Source organism: Peromyscus leucopus, chromosome 1 (assembly GCF_004664715.2).
Source record: "Peromyscus leucopus breed LL Stock chromosome 1, UCI_PerLeu_2.1, whole genome shotgun sequence".
In the NCBI taxonomy this organism is placed as follows: Eukaryota; Metazoa; Chordata; class Mammalia; order Rodentia; family Cricetidae; genus Peromyscus; species Peromyscus leucopus.
Genome location: NC_051063.1, coordinates 45,957,144 through 45,976,409, shown reverse-complemented (window position 1 = coordinate 45,976,409; position 19,266 = coordinate 45,957,144). Strand labels below are relative to the sequence as shown.

The following is a 19,266-nucleotide window of genomic DNA, read 5'->3' as shown; positions in this document are numbered from 1 at the left end:
TCTGGCCCAGGAAGTCTAAATTTTAATAGCTTGCATATAATTCAGAGCCTGGGTACTATTGAGGTTCCATTCCCACCTGTCTTCAGAGGACAAGCTTCTTGAAAAGACACAAGGCTCCATCCTGTGTTACAAAGTCCTGTCTGTTGAGTCTTGTTTCAAACTGCTACAGTACCTTAATGTACCTGGGTCAAACATGCTGCCCTCAGTCACTGCTGGTAGCCCACTGTGTCACTGGGGACAAGGCACCCACAGGTTTCTCCTCCTTAATTTGGACACTTTCTGAGGCTACAAGCTGAGGAGGCGATGTGAGTCCTCGAGGCTGCTTAGTGGACTTGGTGAGTTTCTTGAGTTCACTTGCAAAGGAGATGCCCCTTCTTTTATCTTCTCGGGATGCCTATGTAGAAAAAAAAAAAAAAAAAAGAATCTTCCTTGATGGAAAGGTAAACCCAGGCTCTTGAGTCCCATGGCATACTCAGAGAGGGAGTATGTTCTGTCTTTTCTCCCAACAGAGAAAAAACAATTACCTTCCAACAGCTCAACTTAGGACCTTTCTAGAGATTTCACCAGCTCCCAAATTTAATTATGATACAATTGACTATCAATGCTTTATAAAGAGAGCAAAGTAACTTTCATGTTACCTGAACCTGCTCCTTTAGCTTAAGGATGAATTTCCCTGCACCTTTCCACTTGCTTTGGGCTTGAAACACACACTCTTGGTCCAAAAGGATCCTCTGGGAGGACTTTGGAGTAGAAGACTTCTTATTGGGTGCATCTTTCATCACCTCTTCCAGAAGCACATAGTCACCTGGGTTGGGGTTGTTCAGGATGCTGTAGGAATATTTGGCTTTGCATAAGGTCTGAAAGATAAGTTAGGGTCATCTGAATCAAGCATCTCCTGTGTTTGCATCCATCCTGAATGAAAGTTTAAGGTGGGAAAGTGGCTCAGACTTTTAGCGATGGAGAGTATCTTCCAAATCTGGTCACCCAATGCCTCATTATCATTTGAGTAGCTATGGCTTATAACACTCTTTCTCAGGTTACCTCACTTAGTTTCCAAATGGCCTGACTTACTCGGTGGTGTCAGAGCAACTGGAATGGGCTAGTGACGTCAGACACAGGAGGAAGATTTATGCAACATAAATTACTCAGAGTCCTCCCTCCCCCACCCAAAAAAGAAGTCTGCCAACACACAGTATAACTTAGACACAGATCTGAGTGAGCTTTTGAGACCTTGCTGGAGATCTCTGAGTGAGTAAGGGACAGAGCTGGGGACTGAACCCTCAGCCATGTGATCAGGAGTCTGTGCTGTGTACTGTGCAATATCACTTTTCAAGCAGGAGTTCAATGAATGCAAACCTTGAGGAGGCCATGAGGAACAGTTCTCTGAAGTCATGTTAAAAAAAAAAAAAAAAAAAAAAAAAGCAGCCCGATCTAGAGGAAAAGATTTGGCCAACAGTCAGAGTTGGCCTCTAACTTGTGTACTGTGGCATCTTTCAGAGATGGTAACTCAGTATTTACTCAGGTGTTGCTGGGGCAATTTCTGCAGGGTCACCTCCTAAACCTATTATCAGCAGAGATCCAAACTCATTGTAGATGGTAGCTAAGTATCTGTTGTGGACTGAAGAACCGTTTGCTATCCTTAAGAGATGTCTTGATTCATTCATAAATGAGCTGTCAATACACACACACATCTGATTTGTCCCGATCATTTGTATCAGCAAGAGGCATGGTGTGAGGAAAGACGAGAGTCTTTGCGGTGCTGGGATCAAGCCCAGAGCCCTGTGCCTGCCAGGCAGGCAGTATCTCTGAACTGCACCTGGCCCCCAAGGAGGTTTTTACCTGCTGAATGACATCCTGTGCAGTGCTGACCCGGGGGGCTTTGATGACAGTTCGGGGTTGCTCTGGAGAGACGTCATGAACTTGAACAAAGAAGCTCTCCTCCTCCGAGCTCAAGATCACCTCCTTGTCATCTTGGACAATGCTTTTCTCTTCTACGGTCTGCATTAAAATAATAATGATAATGATAATAATAATAAATAATAATAACAATAAATGAGTAATTGGTAAGATGATTTAGAAGACAAAAATTCTAGCAAAAATCTGAGCTGCATCGAAGAGAATTTCATTCCCCAAACACTATTAACATTTAGGGAATATGAGACATGGGAGCTGGAGAGATGGCTTAGGGTAAAGGTGCTTGACGTGCAAGCCTGATGACCTCTTGTACCTCTCCTCCTCCTTTTACTCCCTCTCTCCCTCCCCTTCTCTCTCTCTCTTTCCCCCTCCCCCTTTCCCCTCTCTCTCCCTCCCTCTCCCCCCCTCTCTCCTCATTTTAAAGTTACAAAAGAGAAACACTAGGCGTATGAAATAGGAAGCATGGCATACTCATCCAGGTGGAATAAGCAAAGCCCAGAGTGAAAAGGCCCAATCAGTGGCTGCAGGTAAACCACACTTCAGTGAATATTGATAGAATTCCCAATCATATGAGAATTATTATCAGACTAATTGGATTTGGGTAAATTTTAGTGAAATCCAATTTCCCTCTCTTATATGCATCATCTTTAAAAAAGGTTTCTTTCTTTATTAATTTATGTGTATGAGTGTATGCCTCCAGATATGTATTGTACTACCTGAGTGCAGGGACCTTTGGAAGTCAGAAGAGGGTGTTAGATCCTGTGGAACTGGACTTCCAGGTTAAACCACTATGTGGGGAGTGAATGGAAACCAAACCCGAGTCCTCTTCAAGAGCAATAAGTGTGTTTATTTGTTGAGCCATCTCTCCAGCCCCTATTTTTATTATATTAAAAAATTCAAATGGGCTGGAAAGATAGCTCTGCAGAAAAGAGTACTGGCTGCTCTTCCAGAAGACCAGGGTTTGATTCCCAGCACCCACATGGTGGCTTACAGCCATCTGTAACTCCATTTCCAAGAGATACAATGTTGCCTTCTGACACTCATGGGCACTAGGCATGCATTTGGTACACAGATACATGTGTAGGCAAAACCACTGAATGCATAAAAATGTTTTCTGGACAGTCAAGAAAATAATAAACCCTTTTCTATTCTCTCCTGTTCTTTTTATATCACCTCATTCTCATGAACAAATGAGCCAAGAAGTCTGTAAACAAAATCTCAGTTGTTAGGTGATGTATCCTTGTGTGCATCTGCCATTGATACATAAAGTGTATTTTCCAAGTATGTGAATACACAAAATTCTGAAATTGTGTGAATATGATTGTAATTTTTTACATAGTTTCTGTCCACTTATCAGCCCCTTATTTTTGTTGTTGTTTTTTGAGACAAAGTCTGTGTAGCTGGGCTGTCCTGGAACTCGCTCTGTATACCAGGCTGGCCTCCAACTCAGAGATCTGCCAGCCTTTGCCTCCCAAGTGCTGGGATTAAAGGCAGGTACCACCACTGCCTGGCTGTCCCCATTTTCAAATGACAGTAGTTTTAAAGTTACAGTCTATAAGAGAGTGGACACAGGAAAAGAGAGACGAAGGAAGTAATAGGTGATCCTATCGACCCCGAGACTTCACATAGAAAATTCTCTTCCCAGAAGTCTTCTAACCTGATCTCCATAGACAGGGTACTGAAATGATGCTAATTAACCAGAAGAATTCAAGATTTGCTGTCACTGGCCTGCAAGTTTCTGCTGGTCCCATCACCCAGGATTGTTCCCATCGATACTTAGGTCAGAATGGGAAACTGCCACCAGGTGGTGCCAAACTGTAACCTAGACTGGAAAGGACCGGCCTCAGCCTTTTCAACAGCCCTGAAATCACAGCCCTGCAGCTTACATGACCTGGGTTTCCAACCGTACCCAATCTCACAGTGGAGGAGGAGGAGTGCAGGTATTGTCTGCTTCTGTTACATAAAACATGTTTGTTCCCCACCATCCTACAGCATGCTTTTCTCCCCAATTACAGTTCTTGTTACATCATGGAATGTGTCATTACATTTATCGCTATATATTCAAACAATCCAAAAGTGCTGTCGGGGTAGTTCACATGACAGAACTTATGGTCTAGTATTCTCCGAAGCCAGAAGGAAGAAGAGAGGATGTGTGGCTGAGGAGAGAGTCGGTAAAGTGCTTGCTGGAGAGCAGGAGACTCCCGGCTCCAGGACATATGTGGACAAGCCAGGTGGGGTGTCACATGCGTATCATGCCAGCACCAGGAGGCAGAGACAGGCCGAGCCTGGGTTGGCTAGGCTGTCCACAAAGCCAATTTGGGGAGATCCAAATCCAGTGTGAGACCTTGTCTCAAAGAAAACAAGAGGGATAGATAGTTCCTGAAGAGTCCTTGTGGTGGTTCTCTGGCCTCCACATGCACAGCACACACATACACTTGTACATGTGAACACACACATACACGCACGCATACAAAGAGGAAAAATTCTAAGTTGCTTCATAAAATCAGCAACAGTGCATGTTTTGATAGGTGTGGTGGTGCACACATCTTTAACCCCAGCACTATGGAGGCAGAGACAGGTGACTCTCTATGAGGTCAAGGCCAGCCTGGTCTGCATATCTATCTTGGGCTACGTAGTGAAATGTTGTTGTTGTTGTTTTTTGTTTTAATTCTTGTTTTTTTTTATTGTTGTTATTAATTTTCCTTTGTCTTTGTGTGTGTGTGTGTGTGTGTGTGTGTGTGTGTACGCGCGCGCGCGTGCGTGTCCATGTATGGAAGCCAGATGTCCACAAGCATCTTCCTCTGTCGCTCTCTACACTCTTTTTTGCGACAGGCTCTCTCACTGAACCTGATGCCTGAGGTTTCAGCACAGCTGGCTGCTCAGACAGCCCTCGAGATCTGCTTGTCTCCACTCCTCCACCATGGGTACAGACACACCACTGCACCCCACAATGGCTTACAGACACACCACTACACCCCACAATGGCTTACAGACACACCACTGCACCCTACAATGGCTTACAGACACACACACCACTGCACCCCACAATGGCTTACAGACACACACACCACTGCACCCCACAATGGCTTACAGACACACACACCTTCACTGCCGAGCCTCCTCTCCAGCCCTCTATTTCCTTTTTAAGACAGTGTTTCATAAAGATGAGGCTAACCTCAAATTGTCTATGTGACTGAGGCTGGCCCTTTTATCCTTCTGCTTCCACTACCCAAGTGGCAGAATTACACATATGCACCAGAACACCAAGCGCTTTTATTTTTGAATTAATTATTAGGCTTAGTACATAAAGTAATGGAGTCCATTATGGAAGCGAGTGTATCAGTTTTGAACCTTAGAACCTTACTTAGTGTTTATTTACTTTTTTTTTTTTTTTTTTTTTTTTTTTTTTGAGATAGTGTCCCTCTGTGTAGTCCCAGCTGTCCTGGAACTCAATTTGTAGACCAGGCTGGCCTCGAACTTACAGAGATTCCCCTGCCTCTGCCTCTTGAGTGCTGGAATGAAACAGATGCACCATCATGCTCGGCAAGAGTTTATTTACTTTTAAAGGTGTTTTCTGCCATAGGTAATAAACAGAGAATAACAGTGGCCTCAATGAAACACTTTTTAACTAAACATTTTCCTACATATTGCACACATATGCAACACGAGTCTTGTGATCATTTGGAGAGGATAACATACAGTAGCTTCCAGATTTTACAGGTCAGGTTAGCAAGTTACAGATGTTAGGTGATGTGAATGCAGTCAGAGGACACACTGACTAGAAACCAGAAGAGGCAAGATTAGAGAGGGGAAGGCGGTGGCTCTGGGCCCAGAGAGAAGGCAGTGTTCTGTCTGGCTTGCCGGCCATGCTTACGGTAACTAACTAGAAAATGAAAATGGAAGGCCTGGTGAGGAAAACTAGCTCGCCTTCCAGTGCGCATGTGCTACTGATGGACAGCCGACTAGCCAAAGCTCTGTTACACACTAAAGAGGTTTGACTGGGGGCCCGGAACAGGGCCTAGTGCATGATGAGTGTTTAATAAAATTGTTGAATCGACTCAACCGTTCATCACTTGATTTGTCCTGAGGCCTGATGGTATGTGATGAACCAAAGGCTTTATGTCCCATTTTAAAAGGGGATAGTAAGGGACTGTGCACCTGCTGGATTGTTCTGCAAAGAAAACTGCTTTACAGACAGTCTCATACAGGAGCCAATGGATTCGGAATCAATGTGGAAGTTCTTGCTTGCTTTCCTTCCATGAGGACAACCATGGGGCATCAACATATTTAAATGTTTACTGATTCTGACTAAGTCTGAGAGATTATCTTTAGTTTGTGGTGAAACTGTGGAATATTTTCAAAGACATAATGAGCTAACATATAAGCCCAGGACCTTTTGGATGTTGATTATCCCTCACCTGGAAAACTTAGGACCCAGTGTGCCTCGGAGTTTGTCAACTTTCAGATCTGGGAATCTTTGCACAGACTGTACGTGCTGGACGTCCCCGGCTAGGCAAAAGCCCTATCAGACACCGAGAAGAGAGCTCCTGTGCTAGGCAGTGTGGCAGCTCCCCTCATCTGAGGCTTTGCTTTCTTTCTATGACTTGAAAATAGTAAATGGAAGATGTGGGGCGGGAGGAGGGAGGAGAGGGGGATCTGTGGTTGGTATGTAAAATGAATAGGGAATTTCTTAATAAAAAAATATAGTAAAAGAGAAAGTTAAAAAAAGAAAATGCCATAAATGAATAATTTCTAAGTTTAAAATTGTATGGGAATAGTGACATTTCTTGCTTTTTTTTTTTCTGTCCTCGGGGTTAGGAGTGGTATAGATGTGGTCACGAGTCACCCTTTGTCCAGCACATCCCTATCAGACTATCTGCCCATCAGTCTTCTCTACCTTGGGGATCAGATCAAATGCTGTGGTATCCTAACATGTGGATATCAGTGACTGGTTCTATCTGAGATTTCGGGCACCTACAGGGAAGGGCAGCCTAGGCCATTTCCATAGGGCTGCTGCTTTAGGACGACCCTTCCTCCAGCAGTGATGTCACACTTACAAATACAGCACTAGACTCCCAGCAGGGGCCACGCACAAAAGTCCTTTAAGTTCCTGCTTCCTTCATTTCACAAAGGATGTTGTTTTCAGACTGAGTGCTTTCGTTAACCACCTGAATATGTGCAGGAAAATAAAACCATGTCTCCATATTGACTTGAGAAGAATCATCTGAACCATGTTTCAGTGACAAGGAATTCAGGACTCGAGGAAGGTGTCAGTGCTGAGATGGCTGCTGACACACTGAGCAATCACCACGCAGGCTGTGTCCAGGTTGTACTTACTTCCTGTTGGGGCTTTAAGACAATCCTGCCTACGTAGCCTTCTTCTGGGAACCAGCTGTTTAAAATCTGCACGATATCTTCTTCTGGACCCACAGTTCTCTGGAATGGTTGTTTCTTGCACTCGCTCTTTTCCTTAGATATAAAATACTTCTCTTCCATCAGAAAATAGTCTGTGGCGGTATGTTTGGTGTCTTTGTCCATCACCAGAATCTAAAGAAAAGGCAAAGGCAGCATGAGGCACATGTGTGAAGAGTGGCACAGCTGAACACTAGTCTGTTTTCATGGTGTTCTGGCGGGTTTGCTGGGCAATTTATAAGTGAGGCCTACTTGGGAGTGTTGCGTAATTCTTTCTAGAGCTGTAATAATTCATACATGTCCAAAATGGATTGTTTATGCTCATGCTGGGCAAAGACACTATTTATAATCCCCAGACAGCATAACTATTTTTCCCACTGCTTGAATGAGAGATCCTATTGAATTAAATCTTAGGGTTTCTTACTCCATGAATTTGGTTCTTTGAAATCTTGCAACAAAACGCTGATGCAAAGAACCCTGTGCAGTTTGCAAACACCATCTCTGTTTTTCACAGTGGAAACAACTATCCTGTCATGCAAGGCTCACAAGGCTAAGGTCTCGTCTGAGAATTCTTCTTTCAGGAGATTCCTGACACTGTGCCCAAAGGGTTGTTTCTTTGTTGGCCCTGGCCTGAACCATAGATGGAGGGTTAAGACAGAGCTTTGGGGTCAGTTAGACCTAGGTCTCATATTTCTATTTAAGACGTATGTGTTTTGAGTTGAGGATATCTCAGTGGTAGAGCACTTGCTCAGCTTAGCATGCATGAGGGTGTAAAGATTTACTGTCTTCAGAGTTTTGGAAAGAGAATTGGTTTTCCCATCTAAAAAATGGGAATGCTCACAGTAAGAATCTATTAGTTTTGGTTTATGATGGAGGCATCAAGCACCGTGCAAGACATTACAAGCACTTGATGAGTACTAGCCATCATTAGAGTCTCACTGATGTTTTCTTCTCACTCCTGTCAGATAGACTTCTGATGAAGCATCAGTGATAGTGAAAAAATCCTCTTTGTTCCCTTCCAGTGAGAGGGAACCTGACTTGGATTAAGCAAACACCCATCTCCCCAGGTCTCTGCCAATGATGCAATGGTCATAGTTAGTATTTCTCACTTGGAGGGGAAGCACAGTATAAGGGTGCTAAGGATGGTAGAAGCAGAAAATTCTGACACCTGATCCCTCTACCCGAGCCCTTGGTCTAAAGCAGAACGCTAGTAGTTCCATGGGGCCAAGGTAAACAATCTGGACCGCACACACATCTGCTACTGTAAGAATTAGCAGGATGGGAAGTTTCCAGAGGTTCCCTTGGTACTGTCATCTCCTCAAGAAACTCAACACCACTTTTTCTCAGCACTGAGGACTCATTTGTTTATTTGCATGGGGTGAAAATATGGTACTGCTTTCATTAGTGGCCATGGGAAGTTGTTTTGATTTTACAGAATCTTAGTAGTGATTTGATACTGATGTTTATGGACTAATTGACTAAAAAGCAATCAAGGAAAAAAAAAAACCACTTCAAACCCTTGGCAGTGGCTTCTGTTTTATCTATAAAACTTGGACCTTAAAGTGGTTTACTACAATGCTACTTAAGTCAGTTATAAAATGTTGGGCAAAATGTTGCACTATCCACAGTGATGTGCCTTTAAATGATAGAGACAGCTAATAATAATAATAATACTTATGCATCACTGCCCAATTAGTTTCTAATTCTGTCGTATGGTTCCTGCTACATTTCATCATATGCACTAACTTTGGAGGAAGGCCCAGGGTACTCCTCTTAGTCAGTGCTCTCCCTGGTCTACCCTCGAAGAGAAGTAGTTCTAAAATGGGTTAAGGATGAAAGCATGTGGGGGAATGTTAGGCCACTGAATCACAGAAATTCTTCTCTATGGTTAAGCTGGCTTGTCTAGTGGTACCAAGAACCCTTACACTATTACAATACCTTACACTATTCTTAGGATTTCAAACCATCAAAAGACATAAAGCCAGGAGGATTGTAAATTTAAGGTCAGGCTGGGGGAGTCCTGTCTCAAAATCAAAATAAAAGGTGGTAGCTCAGTGGTAGAACAGTTGCCTAGCATGTACAAGGCTGTAGGTTCAAGCCCCAATATGTAAAGATAAACAAACTATAGATAAATAAATAAAAGATGTATCATCAACATGGACTTTTATGGGTTTATGTGAACATATATATGCATACATATTTGCACACACATACATTTTGGAGACCGGATTTCTTTAACCATGGGTTCAGTGGACTTGCCTGTTGGAGAAGCTGCTTTGCCTTGGTGCCTCCACTTATAGTAAAGACAGCAAAGGGCTCTGGTCCTGGGACGCCATGCACCGTGACTCTGTGCGTCTGAGAACATTTCCTCTCTTCAGTATTAAACATCTGTCAATGAAGATCACATGGTTTCTCGTGCATTCTAGATAACACAGAAGTTCTAGGACCCACTCGTAACCTGACACAGGCTGACGTGGTAGAAGAGACAGAGGCACATCTCTCTCCTCAACAGTGCTGTGGGATGTTCTGTATGTTACGTGTGTTGCTCTGATTGGGTAATAAATAAAACACTGATTGGCCAGTAGCCAGGCAGGAAGTATAGGTGGGACAAAGAGAAGAGAATTGGGGGAAGTGGAAGGCTGAGTCGGAGAGACGTGCCAGCCGCTGCCATGACAAGCAGCATGTGAAGATGCCAGTAAGCAACAAGCCACAAGCCACATGGCAAAGTATAGATTAATAGAAATGGGTTAATTTAAGATATAAGAACAGTTAGCAAGAAGCCTGAGATATTAGGCCAAACAGTTTCAATAATATAAGCATCTGTGTGTTTATTTTATAAGTGGGCTGTCGGACTGCCGGGGCTTGGCGGGAGCTGGAGAGAAAACTCTCTAGGTACACAACTGTCACGAGGAAATTCAGTCACCAGAGGATTAACTTACTAAAATGACAGTGCTTCTTTTCAGCATGAGCCGGGATGGGTATCATATGACATGCATGTTAGTTTTCACCTTTGAAAGCTCCTTGGATGAAACAAATGTGAAGCCAAGGTTTTTGTAGAGTGATGCAAGAAAAAGGAGAAAGGAAGAAGGAGAACCAAGACAATAAGGGCAGGGGCACAAGGAGAGAAGAAATGGGCAGAGGTGAGGGAGAGAGAGGCCGGAGAAGAGAGCAGGACTATATAAGATGAGGATGGTCCAAGAGAGTGCCTGAGCCTGTGAACACAGACAGAGGGGAACCGGACACACTGTCACATAAGTTTTTAATTTATAGAGGAAGAATCATAGAATTAACCAGTAAATTGGAGCAGTTTTCTTTGTTTAAATAAACCACCTCAGTTTAGAGGGGTAAGCCCTAATCCGATGGTTCTCAAACATCGCTGGATGTGGGGTCTTAACCGATGAGTTAGTGCATATGTGCATACCAAGTGTCAGCCATTTTTGTTATCGCTTCCATAGCTACCTAATTAACAACTCATTGGCCACTCTGTTGTACCACAAGAGAGTCCGCCTTCGGTGTAGCAGTCCCGCAGATATGCTAGGCGAAATAAGGACTAAGTTACCGAAGAGGCTGGCATGGTACTGCCAGAGGGATTGTCCTCCATCCTTCTGCTGTTTATGAACAAGCTAGAGATTTCCAATATTTCATTGTGGAGGTTCCGCAGCTGCAGATGTCGATAACCTGGAATGATGCAGAATTGGGAAAAGCCTGTTAACCATGCACAACTGAGCTCTGCAGATATCTGCATGGAGGTCAATACATCCCCCAAATGGGCAGTGGGTAGTAATAGATATGCCAGCAGAAATCTTTCACCATAAAAGAGCTGTCCCCTGAGGGATGTTCCTGGACTGTCAATGAATAATTAACTTGTCCAGTACTCTTTCTAACTTAGACTCAAATGGGTAATCATTAAACTCAAACAACAAAGAAAAAGGGAATCCTGATGATTTTGACACCAAGGCAGCTACTATCCCTGCTTTACTAAAGGGCAATAATTTTAGAAGACCTTTCATCATTAAAAACATCATAAAATATTTTAATAGCAAGAGATTGTATATAAATATAAAATGCAACAGTATGCAGCCAGTAAAATGGTAATGTAGCTGTATGATTATTAATATAGGAAGGTGCTCACTATACACATTAGAAATGGAAAGCCAGGAAGTCTTAAAACATTAGAATTAGTAGGAAGTCTATTTCTTAATCGTGTATCTCATTGCCATATACATGGGCAGGGAAATAAAGCCTGCCACAGTTGCCTATCTAAAGTGACTAGACTGGGAAATGGCACGATAGATACTCTTGAAACAACTAATTTTTGTTTCTCTGTCCTTTCTCACAATTATCTAGTAATTGTAATGACCTGAATTATAGGTCCCTGGCAGGAGCCATGTGATTTCTTTGGGGAATAATGCCTGAGAAATAGCAATGAACAGCTTTCCTTGGTGGCAAGACCTCTGGAGACTCTGACCCACTTGGCAAGGAACCTGTGGACAGTTTGCTGCGTGATTCTGGGCATGACCCCGGGAGCATGTGTGCTGTGTGCTCTCCTTGCTTTCCCTATGCTGGCCATACTGCTGGTCTGCATCGAGTGACAGTAGGTCATGAAGTTTAATACTACACATTTGTATAACTGTTGCATGATACAAAGAGGTTTAAAGAATTTTCTATTATCATAACATAAGATTTGGTTTTATAAGTATTAATTGCTCACTGTGATAACTCTACAGATAATAAACAACATTCACAAAGTGACACAAGGGAGACTAGCTTGCATAAGCAAATAAAGAGAATTGGGAAACCAACACATCAGAAAGTGGGAAAGTATAACTTGTTTGAGGAACCCAGAGGATGTTAGGTTGAGTATAGCTCTGGGGAACACATAGGTGCACCTTGATACTCAGAATGGACCAGCAGTCAGCTTTCCTGAAGCACTTCAAAGGCAGAATCTCAGACTGCACTCCAGCCCTACTGCATCAGAGTTTATATTTTATTACCAAGAGCTCCAGGAGAATCTTATGCACATCAGAATTTGTGAGGCAACACAAAGAGCCAACATTCCTGAGGACCACACCAAAGCCAACCCACAATCCCATGGTGCTGGCCTTCGCCTTTTATCTAACAATCTAACACCTACCCTTCCAGTACTGCTAGGCTTCACCCCAGCTATGCCTCAGTGTGCTGCTATGGCCCCCAGCTCTCCCTTTATTGTTGCTGGGTGTTTTGTTTGTTGTTGTTGTTTTTGTTTTGTTTTGCTTTGTTTTGTTTTGGTCTTTTTTGGTTTTTTTCAAGACAGGGTTTCTCTGTGTAGCCCTGGCTGTCCTGGAACTCTCACTCTGTAGACTAGGCTGGCCTCCAACTACAGAGATCTGCCTGTCTCTGCCTTCTGAGCACTGGGATTAAAGGCATGCGCTACCACCTCCCGGGTCCCCTCTTGGTTTTATTTCCTTACTTCAGGCTCTGCTTTAAAATGCCCTCGGCACTGCAGATGCTATTTGGAAATTTTATCCTACCTCGTTTTAAAGCTTTGAGTGGAATGATTCTCTGAGCCGTTATTGCCGAACTGTTGTTTTCCACGACTGCAAAGCGAAGAAATACAAGATCTTCAAAGTGAACCCGGAAGAGAAACTGTTCGTTCCACATTGGGTTCAGAGTGTTTCGATGGATGGGCTTTGTGCGGAAGTGGCAGCTGTCCAGGGGCATGCCCAAGACGTCAACCTCAATGCATGGACTTCCGGTGCTGTTACTGGGGCACACATTCTGGCCAGAGATGATCTAAAGGGGAAGATGAAGGATCGAGGTCACACAAGATGAAAGAGAAGCAAAGGAACCACCAGTTCTCTCGGCTTCTGTCCACAGAGAATGCTGCAATGGATATGGTGAATGACTAATAAAACACAAGTGACTGTAATCAGGTAGTCACGTGGCTAGAACACTTGAAAATCCTATTGTGCTTATAACATTCACTTAGACTGAACCTCTCAATGGACAAAATTTGAAATATGATAAAAAAAAAGAAGCACTGAAATGAAACAGCATGTCTTACAGATGTCAAGAGAAAAGAAGACATCATGTTCCTGTAAACAGGAGTTTGCCATTTATTTTCCATTTTAAATGCTGCAGGAATATATTTTACAACTACAAAATCTTCAATAGATTCGGAGCAAGCCATGGGATATTGTTAACAGAAATTAACTCACAGCTGAATGAAAAGAAGATGAAATGGGGATATACTGCTCCTAGGTATGGTGGGGGAGGTTTATTGTAGATTTGAGCTAGAGCATAGCCAGAGGCCTGGAGACTGGTTCAGACTGAACTGGCCATGTGAGGAGAGGGGCAGGGGAGAGGGAAAGCCAGAAGCCAAGAGGCCAGGAGCATGGGAACCCAGAGCGGCAGCCAAGAGGCAAAAAGTGTCAAAAGACCAAGTAGCCAAAATGGCTAGGTTAGACAGGAGTCAGAGAGGCTGGGCTGGAGAGTTTAGGACAGGCGGCAGGGTATGCTAGCCAGGACATCTCTGTGACAGGTACAGGCTGTTGAGAGGGGCTGGCAGACAGCGTGTGTCTGTCCGCTTTGACGTTAATAGGCACCTCAGTGAGCCATTGTCCTGGCTTTCCTTGTCACCTACAGTAGCCTTCTGTAAAAAGATAAATCCACACCCTACTGCTACTAAAATGGTCTAATACAAAAGGTACAACAGTTCTCCCAGCTTAGGGCGCAATTTGGGTGATGAGAGAACATGTGAACAGTTATCACAGGGATTTGAAGTGTCATGAGGACACTTCCTTTGGAAAGAGAAAAATGAGATTTAAAGATGGAGAGAAGAAATGACTCCAGTCTCTCCCTCCCTCTCCTCCCTCCCTCCCTCCCTCCCTCCCTCACTCACTCATTCACTCACTCACTCACTCCCTCTCCCCTGCCCCCCCCTCTCCTCTCCCCTGCCCCCTCTCTCCTCTCCTGCCCTTATTTTTTTTCCTCTGTTGGCTAAGAGGGAGCAAATTAATGAGGAAGTAGAGGTGACTAATGACCTGCAGTTCTCTATTTGAAGGCAGCAATCTGTAGAGTTTTGCCAATAACTCAGTGATGATTTAAGTAATAGGAGCCCAGGGTTAGACTAGATGCAGGTAATATGCCCTCCGGGTGTGTATACACCGATGCCAGTCTATCTGATCTAGGAAAGAGCTCAACGTTTACAGGGACACCCAGTTATGATTCTGTGTACCCCAGAAGACAAAAATGACCATTTGTGAGATAAAGCAGAAATCTTATAACTCCACCTGCTCGGCTCAGAAACACAGACTCTGTGACAGCATGCCTAACCTCAGCCACTGCTTTCTGAGAAACAAATTACTGTGGGACCAGCATGATCTGAAACACGACAGCTTTGCAGTGCCCTGAATTCCAGACCAGTTCGTATTTATTCCTGGAGGCTTAAATGCTACATCCCTCTAACAACAGGGGCATACTCACAGTTAAAGAATAGATGGCAGGGTCCATATTGTCTAGGTCCCTTTCCAGCGGAGAGAACTTCTGATACATGGGGCAGCTTTTATCCCACAGGACAGGGGGCTTCAAAACATAACCACAGCCACCATTTGCCTCAAACATTGCAGCATTTAAATGTAAAGGAAGATCTGTAGAACAAAGAAAGCCAAAATTACACAGTACTTCATGAAGCAGAGACCATCAGCCATGTATGTGCTGGCTAGTTTTTGCCAACTTGACACAAGCTAGAGTTATTTGGGAAGAGGAACCTCAACTGAGAAAATGTCTCCATCAGATCAGCCTGTAGGCAAATCTGTAGGGCACTTTCTTATGTCTGATGTGGGAGGGCCCAGTCCACTGTGGGTCATGCGACTCCTAGGCAGGTGGTCCTGAGCTGCAAGAAAGCTGGCTGAGCAAGCCTTGGAAAGCAAGCCAGGAAGCAGTGTTCCTCTATTGCCTCTGCTTCAGCTCTTGCCTTGAGTTCCTGTGCTGACTTCCCTAGGTGAAGGAGCGTGACCTGAGAGTTGTAAACTGAAACAAGGCCTTTCCTCCCCTAGCCTCTTTTGGTCATAGTATTTTTTAGCAGTAGAAACCCTGAGACATACTCCATAGACTGATGAATGCTAACTATGTGCCAGGTTGTGTTAGGAGGCTCGAAGATACAGAGGTACAGCAGGTATCAGAGGTAATAATAATAATAACAATAATAAACGCCACCACCAAAAAAACACTTCCCTTATAGTCTATGGAAATGCCCCACATTCCAACTCCAAGCTAGGTTTTGTCCCTTAAAAACTCCTTTTGCAAGGAAAATGTCATCACATCCATCAGAAACCTTGTGTAAATACCTTATTTTACACTGAAGTTTGGAACAAAATCATTACTTTGGGAAAGAATCATTCCATTTTTTTTCATCCATAAATACCAAACCATGCAGACCATTTTATGGCCAATTCTCGATATTTCAAAGGTAAGATAAAATCTTAATGATACAAGAAAGAAAAACAACAAGAAAAACAGCATTTCCTTGAAATCTTAATTTCAGCCCATAATTAATTTTTTTTACCTCTTTTTATAGTTAAATATGAAAAAGCCATCACATATGATTCACATCATGTCCACAGCCTCCTCAATCATAAACTTTCGGAACCGTCACAAAGGCTTTGAGTGTTTCGTCGCCAAATTTTATTTGGCACAGTTTTTGATGAATGACCGCACAGTTTCTGGACTCTTCCACACTCACATGATCATCTGATGGCTCCGTCTGTATAAACGTTGCCCAAATGAGCAAAAGGTTTACGAGACACACCTGACAAATGTCCCCTCTGGTGGATTCCTTCCATGTGCTGCGTGAACTTTGCTCCGTGAACCAACATCAAGGGGAAGCGAACTAAGTGCCTTGAAACAACAAAGACTTGGCCCCTGCTCTCGCATCTTGTGTATAAAAGTTTTCCACGTATCTGAGGTTGGCCAAGCGTATGTGCAGGAATTCCTGGAGAAGATGTATTAGGCACATCAAGCTCCTCGGGCCTTGGTCTCCTCTGTTGAATTAGTGCACAGCACCCATTTGTCAGGTTCCTTCCTGTGCTGATGTGACTGGCTTAAACCGGCTGCGCGGTCCCTTCCCTGGCCATTCTGTGACCATGAGCCAGGCACAGCTAGGATGGCTGAGAGAGTGAGGCAAACGAACCCACTTGGTGGTGCTTAAATATGAAATGGACATTTACCCCAATTTGAAAACACAGTATCCCTAATCTTGTGTCCCTAATCCAAAATCGGACACAACTTTATGAGCACTGATATGATACCACAATGTAAAAATCCCTGTCTGACCGCATGATGGGTTGCAGTCAAAACAGTCTCTTACTGCACATATTTTAAAAAATCCAAGGCGGGGGAACCCAAAACCCAAAAAACAAACAAACAAACAAAACAAAAAAGTCCAAACACTTCTAGTCTTAAGAAGATAAAGAATAATCAATTAGCATTCTTAACAACAGTTATGGTGACTCACACTTAGGATGCTATCTTCATTTGGAGTCAGACCTCCTTAGCACTGTGCCTATCTTTTTTTTTTTTTTTTTTTTTTTTAATTTTCCAAGACAAGGTTTCTTCTCTGTGTAACAGTCTTGGCTGTCCTGGATCTCACTCTGTAGCCCAGGCTGGCCTCGAACTCACAGAGATCCGTCTGCCTCTTCCTCCCGAGTGCTGGGATTAAAGGTGTGTGCTACCACTGCCTGACTCTAACAGCTTTTTAATTTTTTTTTTTTTTTTTTAAGACTGGGCCCCACTGTGGGGACCATGCTGGCCTCAGACTCCCAGAGACTGGCCTGCTTCTGCCCCGGAGTGCTGCCTGTCTGGGTCTAAGTGTACCATTCTCAGCTTTGAAAAACTCTGCAGCACCTTTGCTTAGCTAAGATCCCATTTGGTACTCCAGGATGTGGAACAGACTTCTGTGAAGCTGCTCAGTTTGAAATAAAGAGGGGCTCAAATCTAGTCCTCTTCCTGTCTCCAAGGGGAGGCCTAGCGGTCATCTGCACTTTGGAAACCCCTGTTGATAACCAAATGAAAGAAATCACATGAACCAGTACATCCTGCTTGGCCCATCTGAATCGATGCATATGAGGGTAAATCAGACATACCCCTGCCTGCATGGTCTCTTATTCTTAGAAACACTGTGGTAGGCAGATACCACACTCATAATAGTTACCCTTGTATTAGGGATTTTGAAAAATCACTATGAAAACTGGAACTCTAATCCAATAAAGCATAATAAATGCTTTTTAGAAAGAAGCTTTTCTTCTGACTGGGGTTGCAATGCTTACGTTCTTGTGGGTTCTGTATATGGAGCAGGATTCATTCTGGCTAGTTTTTCAGAGAAAAGAACTAGTATGGACTGTTGCCAATGGCAACCACAGCTGTGCACACTAGCTTTAGGTTCGTAGGCTCAATGGTTGCTCTTATTGAGCATGGACTGGCTGATCACTTCTGACCTTCTTGGGGTTGACAGGCTGGCAGGAAGCTTGAGAATAGAGGGCCCTAGTTTCATAGACACCCCAGGAAGGCACCAAGCTCCCCTGACATCGACAAAATGACAAAGTAAATGAGCCCTGTGATATAAGGAGGCTGGCCAGGCACAGGAAGGGTCTTGGAAAATCAAGTGCTTCTTCACTAGGAATTATTTTGAACAACTGAGAAATGGTTATTCTGATACTGATTGCCTATCTGTCTGTTTGGATTCTCAAGTCACAGAGAAGAACCTGGAAGATGTCTTGTTATGACTTGAATGTGAAATGTTCCTCCAGAGGCTCGTAAGTTTAAACACTGGCTCCTCAGCTAGTGGCCACCATTTGGGAAGGCTGTGGAACCTTTAGAAGGTAGAGCTTTGCTAGAAAAGTTGGTCAATAGGGATGGGCCTTGAGGTTTTACAGCCTGGCTCCATTTCTTGTCCCTTTTGTACTTACTGACTGTAGATGCACTGTGACTAGTTGGCCTCCGATTCTCCCGCCATGCCTTCCCTGATATGACTAAATGTATCCTCTCAAACTGTAAGCCAGAATAAGACTTTTGTGGTAGTTTGAATGTAATTATCCCCATAATCTCATAGGGAGTGGCACTATTGGGAGGTGTGGCCTTGTTGGAGTAGGCGTGGCCTTGTTGGAGGAAGTGTGTCACTGTGGGGGCGGGCTTTGAGGTCTCATATATGTTCAAGCTATGCCTAGTTCAGACCACTTCCTGTTGCCTGTGGGTCAAGATGTAGGAATCTCAGCTCCTTCTCCAGCACCGTTTCTGCCTGCACACTTACAACCATACTCCGAGCCGCCACGCTCCCCGCCATGATGATGATGGACTGAACCTCTGAAACTGTGAGCTGCCACCTCAGTTAAATGTTTTCCTTTATAAGAGTTGCTATGGTCATGGTGTCTCTTCACAGCAAGAGAAACCCTAACTAAGAGACCTTCCTTTCCTTCTTTCTCTCTTTCTTTTTATGATTTATTTATTTTTATTTTATGTACGCTGGTATTTGTACAACATGTAAGGGAGTCAGATGCCCTGGAACTGGAATTCTAGACAGGTGTGAGCTGCCATGTGGGTGCTGGGAACCCCCAAGCCTTTTTTTCTTTAAGTTGCTTCTTGTCAGGTATTTTTGTCATAGTGGGTATTAACTAATATGTCAATGTGAAAAGTAACAGATCTGGACCAAAAAAAAAAAAAAAAAAAAATCCAGACCGTAGGTTCAGGTACATGTTTAAGGCTCAGTGAACCAAACTGAGATTAGATGACAGTACTCTTTCTGGGTTGCAAGGCTATGCAGAGAGCCTTGCAGATGGACCACCCAATAGTCATCGGCTTCCCTTGAGTGGGGCAGCTCCAACAGGCACTGCCTGCTTGATTTGGGGAGACTTGATTTGGGCAGAGGTGAGTGGAAGGCACTCTGAGGTTCAGCTGGTGTTGTGGACT

General features: G+C 43.8%; 1 protein-coding gene across 1 annotated transcript in view; it reads right to left on the bottom strand.

The window, feature by feature from the left end:
- Nucleotides 1-206: 206 nt before the first annotated feature.
- Nucleotides 207-19,266, bottom strand: part of Plce1 (phospholipase C epsilon 1) — a 290,203-nt gene continuing 271,143 nt past the window's right edge. The window contains 9 exon segments of the mRNA XM_028882911.2: nucleotides 207-235; nucleotides 238-394; nucleotides 639-857; nucleotides 1,840-1,998; nucleotides 7,252-7,461; nucleotides 9,586-9,714; nucleotides 10,886-11,004; nucleotides 12,837-13,098; nucleotides 14,791-14,954. Coding sequence (XP_028738744.1) covers nucleotides 207-235; nucleotides 238-394; nucleotides 639-857; nucleotides 1,840-1,998; nucleotides 7,252-7,461; nucleotides 9,586-9,714; nucleotides 10,886-11,004; nucleotides 12,837-13,098; nucleotides 14,791-14,954 — 1,448 coding nt within the window.